Consider the following 12,048-nt stretch of genomic DNA (forward strand, 5'->3'; position numbering starts at 1 on the left):
TCAATGCCAAACAATTGTTGTCATAGACTTCGGAAAGCTAAATGCTTGTAATGAAAGAAACTTAGCGTGCATGGGCGAAAGCCTGGGGCTGTTCGGGCTACCAAGCTGTCTCGAATCTGTGAAATCATAACTGTGACTTATACCGATGTCCTGTCTGTCTCTTTTCTCCGTTATCACCAGGCTATGAGTCACATAATTGTAAAATGGGAAATCTACGACAGAAAAGTGACGAATCGAAAGTATCATGAGGGTGTATTATGATGTATGCATAGGCATACATGGACTAGAATGATAGAGGAAAGAGAAAGGGAAGTGCAAAGACGAGCGCTTAAAAAGAAGGATAGGCAGGCCCAGATCCTCAGATGTGCAACGATTCTCGAACAAATAGGTGTGTACATATGCTGATCTTTGTAATTATAAATTGTGAATACAGTACATGTGACTAATATTATTTTCTTTTTTATTTTGTGCATGTTATAAGTATAAATAAATATAAACAAACAACACTAACCCTATAGCATTAAATCTAAACACCAAAATGATTAATTTACTGTGTTTTTGTTATTTCTTACTCCTGTTTTTAGGTATTCGGTATTCAGCTGAATAGTGATTAAATATTTGGTATTCGGCCAAATAGCGAAAAATAGGCTGAATACTGAATAGTAACCAAATATTCATTACATCACTAATAAATTTAAAAAGCAATTTACCAAGGTTCATTTTATCTGTTGTACAATTAACAACTTTAGATAATAAAAATATCAAGATCTTGTTGATATATCAGAGTCAATGAAATTTAAAATTTATAAATTTTTTAATCCTTTCTCTATAATCAGAAATTTCTTAAAACAAAGTTAGATGAAATTACTATTAACCATGCATTAGTGCATATTTTATTACATGAATAATATACAAATTATAATTAACATTTCATTTTCAAATTTAAGCATTTTCATCCAGGAATTTTAGCAAGCATGTTTATTATTGTAGAATTAAATAAGAATATTACAAAATATATGCGTTTACCTCTAGGGCATGCCAATATCTTATAATATTACTGAAATTTATATTGTCTGTTGGTGTTAAATAGGTTTTTAATATGAAATTAAGAACAACAAGCACTTTCGACAAATACAAAATTGTCTTCTTCAGGCAACAAACAAAAGAATTTGAATACGTAACAACATTCTATATATTTCAGTAATATAATAAGAATATTTCATTTGAAACTTATTTAAATTTATTAATATTTAATGACAAAAAATCTAATCCCATTCATTCTTTGCTTGTGAAATCATTTTGTAAAAATTGTGCAAATTTCTCATACACAGTTGTAGTAAATATAGGAAATAGATTTACTATTTTCCTAATAATCTAACCAAAAAGATATTAAATACAGTAGTACCTCAGGATACGAATGCTTCAGCATATGAAATTTTCAGGATACAACATGAAATTCGAACATATTTTTGCTCCACGGTACGAACAAAAACTCACCATATGGCATTACATTAGTTCGCAGCGCCACTGCCATGATCACATGTTCCTTCTGTTCATCAGTCTCAGTCCATGTGTTTGCTTCATCGTGGAAAAATCTTGCTTGATAAAGAAAATATTAAGATATTATCAGAAAGTGACTGATTTTATTGAAAAGAAACATCCCAAAAAGGTTCACACTGGCCGTACTGCTGCTCAGTTTAATGACATTTTCCTAAGTCATTTTAGAAACATTTTAAAAAGTAGGCAAAGCCAAACCTCTTTGGATAGATATTTTACCAAGCGACCTCTATCCAGTGAAAGTGCTGGTGGAAGTGAAGGAAAGAAAGCAAAAAGCAGTGAATAAAAAATTTTAAAAAATATATAAAACAGAAAAGATAAAAAAATTAGTGTTAAGTTATTTTTAAGTTAACTTACATAACAAAATGTAACAATAAGTTTTAGTATCATTTCCCTTCTCCCTCTCCTCTGCCACCAGTTTACACCTCCACCGTCGTCTATCCTCAAAGGTAAAGTGCAAATAAAACTACATTTTTTAAAATCAATTATTATTCTATTATGGTTATTTATACATTTACAACTACAAAATGCATTTTTCAGTGTTTTCCTTACTAAAGTTATTTTTTTCAATGTACCTCTTAGTTTTAATTCGAGTGTTTTTTTCGTGTTGAAACGAATTATTTGGTTTACATGTATGGGTTTACATGTATGGGGAAAAATGATTCATCTTACGACATTTTCATGATACAATCTCAGTTTAGGAACAGATTAATTTTGTATCCTGAGGTATTACTGTACCTAAGTTTTGTGTCATTTCCTATACATTAGAATACAATTCTTATTTAACATCAATGCATTCAAATTTGATTCATTGTAATGTTGATGAGAAAAAATACATTTTACAGGCAAAACAGTTATATTAAGCATACATGCACACATCTTAACAACAGGAAAAATGAAACTTTACTGAACAAAATGAGAAAAGCATATACATTTTTATGAAAATAGAGCAATAAACTTATTCAAAAGATTTTGTCAAGAGTTGTGCAATTGCACTTAAGGTGTGCATCAATTACATTCTGCATCTTTCTTTCAAAAATGACATTTGTACTTGAAAAAATAACATTTTCTACAGTGCATTTGCAATCGTTTATAATTATTGCTATTGAATTTTCTTTATGAATACCAGGAGTAAAATTAATTCTATGAAGTGGGAATTAAATGCTAGAGATATTAAATGTGATTCAATAAGATTATTATTAACCTGCCATCACTCATGCACAGTAAAATAAGCACCAATGACTTTTTAAATCATTAGTCTAGAAATTTAAAAACTTTCTAATTGCCTAAACTTTATGTATTGATACAGTATATTTCAAGTTTCATACTACAGTTTTTCTAGAAAAACCTTTCATTTTTTTTATTTAATGCAGATACTAAAAATAGTACAGAATTATTTTCTTGAAATCTGATTAACATAATTTGTATTCATTACAATTTCAACTTTTTTTCCACATTTATTTCAATGTTTAATATTTGAAGTACAGTATTTTGGTTCTTTATTTAGAAGTTTGTTGATGTTTTTGAGATCAGGAATTTGATGTAGGAATTAACTCACTCTTGTTTATATTAATTAGCCTATGGTAAAATTAGTTTTGTTTAAAGACAACAATTTCCAAGAACCTATTGCTAACTTTAAGAGGACTTAATATACAGGGTGTTTTTTTTTAAACTGATGGTACTCAGAGACATCTGTAGAGCAATCTAACAGCCGGACTGTTGCCAAATTTGGGACAGTGACTAAGAATGACATGGGAAAGAGATTCGGCAAAGAAAAAACTAGTACCTAAATTCGCCAGTAGGGGTGGATTTGGCGCTGCTGTAGCGAAACAGCTTGTTAACCTTGAGCATATATAGCATTCAAATTACAATCTTTAAAAAGGTTTATTAAAAATTGAAACATTGTCACCGTCAAACATGTGTCCACTGTCTCTACTGCAATCAAAATTAAAATATTTTCATTAAATAGTAATAAACTTTTCAACATTATTATTATTTGAACACGTTTGTTCATCTGAAAACTTTAAAAATATACATTCTTTTTTCTAAGTATAGACAAGGACAGATTAAGTGGATTACAGGGGCTTAAGCCACCCATTGACACACAAAAAATTTTAATGTATTTTTCAAACTTCAAAACATTGTTTTTTAAAACATTCATGATGGCAAATAAATTTATTGAACCATCNAAATAAATTCGTTCCAACGCGAAAAACATACTCAAATTAAAGCCAAGTAATACATTAAAAAAATAACTGTAGTAAGAAAAACAAATGAAAAATGCGAACTAATGTAACGTCGTATGGTGAGTTTTTGTTCGTATCGTGGAGCAAAAATATGTTCTAATTTCATGTCGTATCCTGAAAATTTCGTATTCTGGGGCGTTCGTAACCTGAGGTACCACTGTATTTAATGAAAATATTTTAATTTTGATTGCAATAGAGACAGTGGACACATGTTTGACAGTGACAATGTTTCAATTTTTAATAAACTTTTTTAAAGATTGTAATTTGAATGCTATATATGCTCAACCTGAAGATGACATTTTGAAATGTTGAAAGTACTTTTTGTAGTTAAAAACCTTGAAGAATCTTGTTAAGCTCAACATTGAGCATATGTGTATTTTCATGATGTTCAAAACTTTAAAATTTTTGTTCTTTTTAATACATGCATTCTATTAGTTCTAAACCTGACAGATGATCGTTAAAAACAGAAGAAAACATTTGTTTTTCATTTAATTAAATCTAATTCATGCTGGTTGTGCAACCTTTCATATTCAATGTGCTATTTATATCACCATCAGGTTATTGATGAATATTAGCAATTTGTGTATAACTATTTATCATGAAATTTATAAAAAAGTATACAAAAAATCAGTCATATCAATACATACCTAAGCATGTACAAGTATTCTAACTAAAAACATGCAGTCAATAATGTATCAGTTCACAGACTGAAACAAGTAATTGGGAAGCAGAAGGAATAATAATAATAATGTATATTTTAAAACTTATTTATCAGAGTTTGAACATTGTTATTTGATATGTAGTCATTTGATTGCAAACCTTAACAGCCAACTGCAAACAAACGTTTAGAGGCTGACGGCGATTTACAGATCAGGTAGACCATGGCTCAGAAAAATTTCATTGCAGAGACAGTTTTTCTTGCTTGCCATAATGTAGACAGTGATTAGAAACAAGTTATTTAACCTACTTTCTAGACTCACTCAACAGCAGGTTTAGAGGGCTTTTTAATTCCAGTGGTAGTTTGTTCATAGAAAAGTTTAGATAAAAATGAATATCTTTCCTTTGATAAATGTTGTAAATGGTACAAATCAACAAAATTATTTATTAATTAATTGCTTGGAGCAAAAATAACAAAATTAAATACTTTAAATTTGTTTTAAATGTTCCAATTCCGATATTCAAATGGGTGAATTCAAAAACTACAATTAATTTTAAATCAGATGCATTTATTTACAATTCGAGTATCATGTCGGTTATAAAACATTAATGCATTTCGGGTTCATTGTAGTTAATCCCCTAGTCATAACGTTCTATTAAACAAACAAGACAATTTTAATAATTACCGAAATCTTTTTATAGAAATAAAAAAAATGTAATAGTAATAATAAAATATTTAAAATTATTCATTTTGACAGTTACAAAGGGAGACAGTAATACAATGTCGAAATAATTCCTTAAAAATCTATTACCAAGACAAATTTCAAATTTGGTATAAATTTTCTAAACATGGATTTGTTTGTATTTTAAACCGTATTGGTGATGAAATTAAATATCAAAATGGAAAAGGATTGTCATTAATTGCCGAACAATGGTTGTTGATGACCTTAAGATTTTATTTCCGGAAGCTTTCAGAATATAGCTGGCAACCTTTTCTGATGTCACGAACAAATAACCCAATCGGCCAAACATCTCCTAAAACAGGGGAGTAATGGCCAAGAAAGTAAGAGCCAATGTTTTGCTAAAGTTTGTTTAGAGGGCATTCAGAAATAAATGCTCATCGCCTTTGCAACACATTTTAAACTGCGGTTCAGCCAGTCAACGTCTATAGGCTGTTCTGTTGTTAAACATCGTTTAACATATGCTCTGTCTCTGCAATCGGCTGTAAAGGTCTGCAGGTTGGGAATTGCTGTAACTAATTAGAAACAACCAAGTTTAATAAAACTAAGACAACAAAATGTACACTATAACAGCAACCTAATTAATACAAATTTTTATTTCATTTGCAAAAATCTACATAGTCATGAAGTAAATAAAGATAACTAACATATTCATGAGTTCAAAAAGATAACTAACAAGTAGTATATAGATATTTAAAGCATGATATTGTATCACATTAATTAAAATATTACAATAATGTTACTTTAGATGAACTATATTATATTGCATATAGAAAAAAAAAAGGAAAATAATTGAAGATTAGTGATCTCAACCATTTTTAGATACATACTAAGTTAACATAAAAACTAAAATCAATAATAGTTAATTGTTAATTATTATAAACTACTACATGATCTTCCTGTAGATATGTACTGTACTGTATGTAATATTTTTAGCATATGACCATAATATGAATATTAAAATTATCATAGTAATAAACTAAGTTCTAATTTGTTGATTAATTATTATTTTGTTATATTTAACAACTTATAATGTTAAATAAATATAAAGTTAATACATGATTATAGTAATATCTAACACAGTTTTGAACAACTTTGTGCAGACTAAATAAAAATATAATTTTTGTTTTGTCTGCGCAAAGGTAAAAATTTTTAAATTATGTAAAACAAACTACTCCAATATTCTTTCTCAAAATTAAATACTAAAATGTATTATTATATCAGGCCAAGAAATTATCATCAATTTAGAAAAAGATCATAATTATTACAATGCATATTAATTGTCTTGGTATTAATGACTAAATTATATTACACAGAACAGTCATTAACATTTTCTAATAATTTATGATTAATTAATGTCTAAGTAAGTAATTAATATAAATATAAAAGGTGTTGTTTCCTAGAAAATATTCAGAAACAGTAACTTCTGGAAAAAACCATGGTTAAAAAAACTATTAAAGCTGTGATTAAACCAATGATAGGATGACCTATACAGTAGTGCACTCTAGTAATTAAAATCTGTTATTTTGTTATGAACAAGTTAACAAATTTAGGTCATGCTATAATATAGGTTACCTTATTTAATCTATGGCTTATGTGATTTCTTAGTTCCAGAAAGGCAGGCATCTTGCTGCAAACACAAAGAACAGATGCATGAAGATGAGCATGAATATTTTGATATCAGTTTAGAAGTTATGAATTATAATAACTAAGCTAATAAAGACTTTTTAATTATGATAATTCATGGCATTTATTAGTACAGTTTCCATGGTTTCAATTACTCATGATTAAGGTAGTTCAATATTAAAAGGAAAATTCTAGAAATGAATAATTCATAAGTTTTAAATTGTGTATCATTCTGAATAGCATAATGAAATCCACTCCATCCAAGATGGGATATAAATCATGCTGGATGTGCTACCTATCCATTATTCACTTAGATGCAAACTCAGTTATCAGATTGATTGCCATGGTATTGCATTCAAGTAACCATAAGGGTTACTTGAATGCAATACCAAGGGTTACTTAATAACGGCCCAAATTACATTAGTAGTAATGCTGAAAATTCAGATACACTAGAGAAGCTGAAAAAAGCTTTCATCCTTTCATTGAAAAGATGTAAGTTCTTAATAAAACTCTTTTGCTGAGCCCACATTAATGTACAGTAGACCCCCCTATAACACAATAGATACGTTCCGTTTTTTATGAAATTCGTGTTTTACGAGTCCTTAAATACATGAGCCAATCACAGCCCGGCACATATACAGTTTACAGAATACAGCTGTTTGAAAGGTTTTCTTTCATAAAATTAATCGATTCTAGACTATTTTGACTCAACATTTCCAAAACCCGTATAATTTTTTGGGAATAATCCATATAAACTATGCTATAAACAAAAAATTGTAGGATTACTTACCAAGTGTGCACCGTTTGATGACACCATTGCTTAAGCTTGTTTTCATCGTGGAGCGGTGCATCGAACAGGGGCGCGCGTGTTTCTTGATAAATTATTTTTCTGCGAAAAATTTGCTGAACTTTGGAGACATCATTAATATAAATATAATTTTTATGGCCTTTAAATAATAAATGGTTTTTAGTAGGTCCACTGCTCGTTTAAACTCAACGGTTTGTGCAATATCCGCTATTGGTCTAGATTTGACCAATCCTGTCGTGACACAAGTCAGCGATGACGTTTTACCATATCATATGAATCTCTTTTAGCGTGTTTATACGAATACGATCACAATTTTTTCACCATTATATATGAATCTGTATCATATGAACCCGTTTTATAGGGGGTCTACTGTAACTTGTTACAGTACAGTCGACCCCCCTATAACGTGGGTTCCTATAATGAAAATTCCTATAACGTAGCGAAAAAATTGTAGCAGTATTCGTATAAATGACTGGTAAAACATCGTCGCCGACTCCTGTCGCGACAAGATTGGTCGAATCTAAACCAATAATGGACGAGCAGCCGAACTACTTTCCGCCGCCCAGTGCCACACTATGGAGAGTTTAGGCAGCTAAATTGAGTTTGCTATCGTCTGTACAGTATTATATATAAATTATATATAAATTAGGTACTGTACATATAATTATATATTAATTATATATGTTATCTCAGAAAAGTNCGAATACGATCACAATTTTTTCACCATTATATATGAATCTGTATCATATGAACCCGTTTTATAGGGGGTCTACTGTAACTTGTTACAGTACAGTCGACCCCCCTATAACGTGGGTTCCTATAATGAAAATTCCTATAACGTAGCGAAAAAATTGTAGCAATATTCGTATAAAGGAACTCCTAAAACATCGTTGCCGACTCATGTCGCGACAAGAGTGATAGAATCTGGACCAATAGCGGATGAGCAGCCGAACTACTTTCCTCCGCCCTGCGCCACGCTACGGAGAGTTTAGGCGGCTAAATTGAGTTTGCTATCGTCTGTACAGTATTATATATAAATTAGGTACTGTACATATAATTATATATATAATTTCCGCCGTCTAGCGCCACGCTATGGAGAGTTTAGGCTAGTAAGCAGAGCTGTGGAGTCGCGTAAAAATCTACCGACTCCAACTCCAACTTTTCCTTATCATCCAACTCTGACTCCGGCTAAAACACCAAAATTCCATGACTCCAACTCAACAGCCCTGCCAGGGCTGTGGAAGTCGCATAAAAATCTACCGACTCCAACTCCAACTTTTCCTTATCATCCAACTCTGACTCCGACTAAAACACCAAAATTCCATGACTCCAACTCAACAGCCCTGCCAGGGCTGTGGAAGTCGCATAAAAATCTACCGACTCCAACTCTGATTTTTCCTTACCATCCGACTTCGGCTAAAACATCAAAACTCCACGACTCCGACTCCACAGCCCTGCTAGTAAGTTGAGTTTATTATCGTCTGTACAGTATGTAAATTAGGTACCGTAAGTCTAATACAGCACTAATTTTATACATTTCTTGTGAAAGAAACATTTCTTATTCAACGGCCATAAAAATTATTTATATTAATGATGTCTCCAAAGGTCAAGTTATTTTTCTGCAAAAAATTCGTTATCAGAAATCACGGCCGCCATTTCGTGCGCTGTTCCACGACGAAAACAAGCTTGAGCAACGGCGTAGTCGAATGGTGCACACTCGGTAAGTAATCCTACAATTTTTTGTTTATAGCATAGTTTATACGGATTATTCCCAAAAAGTTATACGTGTTTTGGAAATGTTGAGTGGAATTAGTCTAGAATCTGTTAATTTTATAGAAGAAAACCTTTCAAACAGCCTTAGTTCGTAAACTTCACACGTGTCGGGCTGCGATTGGCTCACGTATTTAATGATTCCTATAACGTAAAATTGGATTAATGTGGAACGTATCTAAGCGTTATAGGGGGGGGTCTACTGTATAATATAGTGTTATAACTGTTCTATTTTACTAAGCTCAACAGAAACTTTCTTAAATATGAAACCAATCATAGGCATAAAACTATTGTATGACAAGTCACATAAATCTGAAAACTCTGCCTATAATGCAAGCTAGAATAATTTATACATAACAGATAAACCCTAATTTGCTTGTGTTAGCTCTATTCTGTTGAGTAGAAATTTAAATTACAATACTTGATTTGAGTATGACTATCAAGTATCACTATCAATTTGTAATTATATAATCCTTATCAATTACCTCCTAATAAATAATTGAGTAATATGTATACCAAGTGCACAAATACCAATACCTGATACTGAAAACCAACAGATTTGCACATCACTACTAGAGATGCTTCAAAATCCTAGAGAGATGATCAGCTATATAAATTAGGACTGTAGCAAATGATCATAATATATCCAAACTCTAAACCAAAACATTAACTTTATTTCATAATGGACTTCAATGACTCCATTTTCATTTTAAAATGTAATAAAATAAACACTTATGACTTTTTAGAAGACAAGTTGGAAAAATCTTTTAATTCAGGATAAATGTTTTTAGCAATTTCAACTGCAAATAAAAGAAACATTAACAGAATGTTCAATTTACATATAGTTGTTAATGTTTAATTTTGGTTAAAGTTTTTTTTCAGTAAGGGATGCTAGGATACTAAATTCCAAAAATGTTTATCCCGGTTAAAAAAGTATTTCCAACTTCTAAAACATTAAGTGTTTGTTTTATTGTATTTTTCTTTAGATTAAACATTATTTAATTATAGTGAAATATTAACAAATAATTCATTTATTTTATTACTTTATATCTCTTTATAATCTATTTTATGTGGAGGAACTATAGTGTTGATTAATCAGACTGCAGAGCATTTAAATTCATTGTGCTAGAAGTTTTATTTAAATTTTCCACATGTTCTCTTGACAATGAATCTATTAGCCTTCAATGTTTGAAATTTTATTTCTGTAATTTTGCTGCATAAAATCAATAGTTTTATCAATATAACATGTCTTTAAATGAACTGATTCAATGATAAAAATAAGTAATTATAACAGTCAAGAATTTTCTACCATAATAGTATAGTCCAGTGGCGTGCCATCATTGGAAGCGGTGGATGTGCCGCTTCCTTTGTATTTTCTAAAAAATAAATACATATTAATTTTAATTATACGAAAATAATTGCACAATATTTTATTATAACCGCATTATGCATCTTATTACAAATTTCTATACTACATGTGAAAAAAAAAATAAGATTGTTATTGTATATTCGAATATTAGTGGCGGAGTGGAAGCGCTATATCGTCAGCATCCGAAAAGCCAGATTCGCGCATGCGCTTTACAGGGCACCAACCTCACCCGATTTAGATGGTGGAAGCCTAGAACCTTGGGTGGATGCTACACGTATACCGCATCCAATTCTATCCAGGACTGGATAGAATTGGATGCGGTGTACGTGTAGCATCCAATTCTATCCAGGACTGTTAGCCGCCTACCAGAATACAATTGGACGTGTAGCATCCAATTCTATTCTGGACTGTTAGCTGCCTGCCTACTAGATATTTGGCCACCCTCGCCCGATTATGTGAATCACGAGTAGATTTATAACTTAATCCAAATGATAAGAATTTACTAGTATGTTTTTACGATAGTTCTGTATAGTTGACAGGAGTTTTAAAAAATCCATTAAAATATGATATTTTTATTCTGCTCTCCAATCTTATATTACTCACGGATTTCAATGTTAAACCAGTGATATTACGATTTCATATGTCCCATCTATAAGGGGATGTAGAAAAAAACATATACAATTCTTGTATAATGTGAAAAAATTAACCGTTACTTTGGTAGCATAATTTACGACTAAATTTAATGAATGAGAGAGATGCACAAGAAACAGAAAAAGCTCTAGAATTTATTTTCCTTAAATTTATGATTTATGTATCCATTTGTCATAAAAATTTGTCTTTCCACTTTTTTCCCAACACTACAAATATTCAAGTACAAAGTAACTGGTTTCTACTTAAGTAGTAGTTAAATAATTAAGCAATTAGGGAATTGGGGACATAAACAAAACCCTGATGAAAGAGCCAAAATTTTACTTAAACAAAAGTTTAACCGAACCATCTCTAGCCAAGTACAGTGGAGACTGATTTCTTTGTATTATTAATGTAATAAAGACAGAGATTTTTCCAGTTCAACGAATTAGTTAGAAAACAAATGACTATTAAGTTTAACATATTTAGATTTTTACAGCTATGGTGAGAAACGTTTAAAATCTACAACAGCCCTGTCACATCCTTTGAGATATACTAGTTATGCAACAAAAGAGGTATTTGACATTGACTGGTATCGACACCCTGGGGATTTGGCAATCCGCGTGTATGCACACTCTGCAACACTAC

The 12,048-nt window shown here is 30.8% G+C and overlaps 2 protein-coding genes across 4 annotated transcripts in view; one reads left to right on the top strand and one right to left on the bottom strand.

The window, feature by feature from the left end:
• LOC111637653 (rho GTPase-activating protein 1-like) overlaps positions 1–1,645 on the bottom strand; it is a 30,810-nt gene extending 29,165 nt beyond the window's left edge. Inside the window, exon 1 of the mRNA XM_023383196.1 lies at positions 1,498–1,645. Within this exon, the coding sequence (XP_023238964.1) occupies positions 1,498–1,534 (37 nt within the window). The 5' untranslated portion in view covers positions 1,535–1,645. The remainder of the gene's footprint in view (positions 1–1,497) is intronic.
• LOC111637654 (insulin-like) overlaps positions 1–12,048 on the top strand; it is a 32,607-nt gene that overhangs the window by 3,295 nt on the left and 17,264 nt on the right. The gene's annotated exons all lie outside the window — the stretch shown is intronic.

This window comes from Centruroides sculpturatus, unplaced genomic scaffold, assembly GCF_000671375.1.
Source record: "Centruroides sculpturatus isolate CEXI.00-Female unplaced genomic scaffold, Cexi_2.0 scaffold1027, whole genome shotgun sequence".
In the NCBI taxonomy this organism is placed as follows: domain Eukaryota; kingdom Metazoa; phylum Arthropoda; class Arachnida; order Scorpiones; family Buthidae; genus Centruroides; species Centruroides sculpturatus.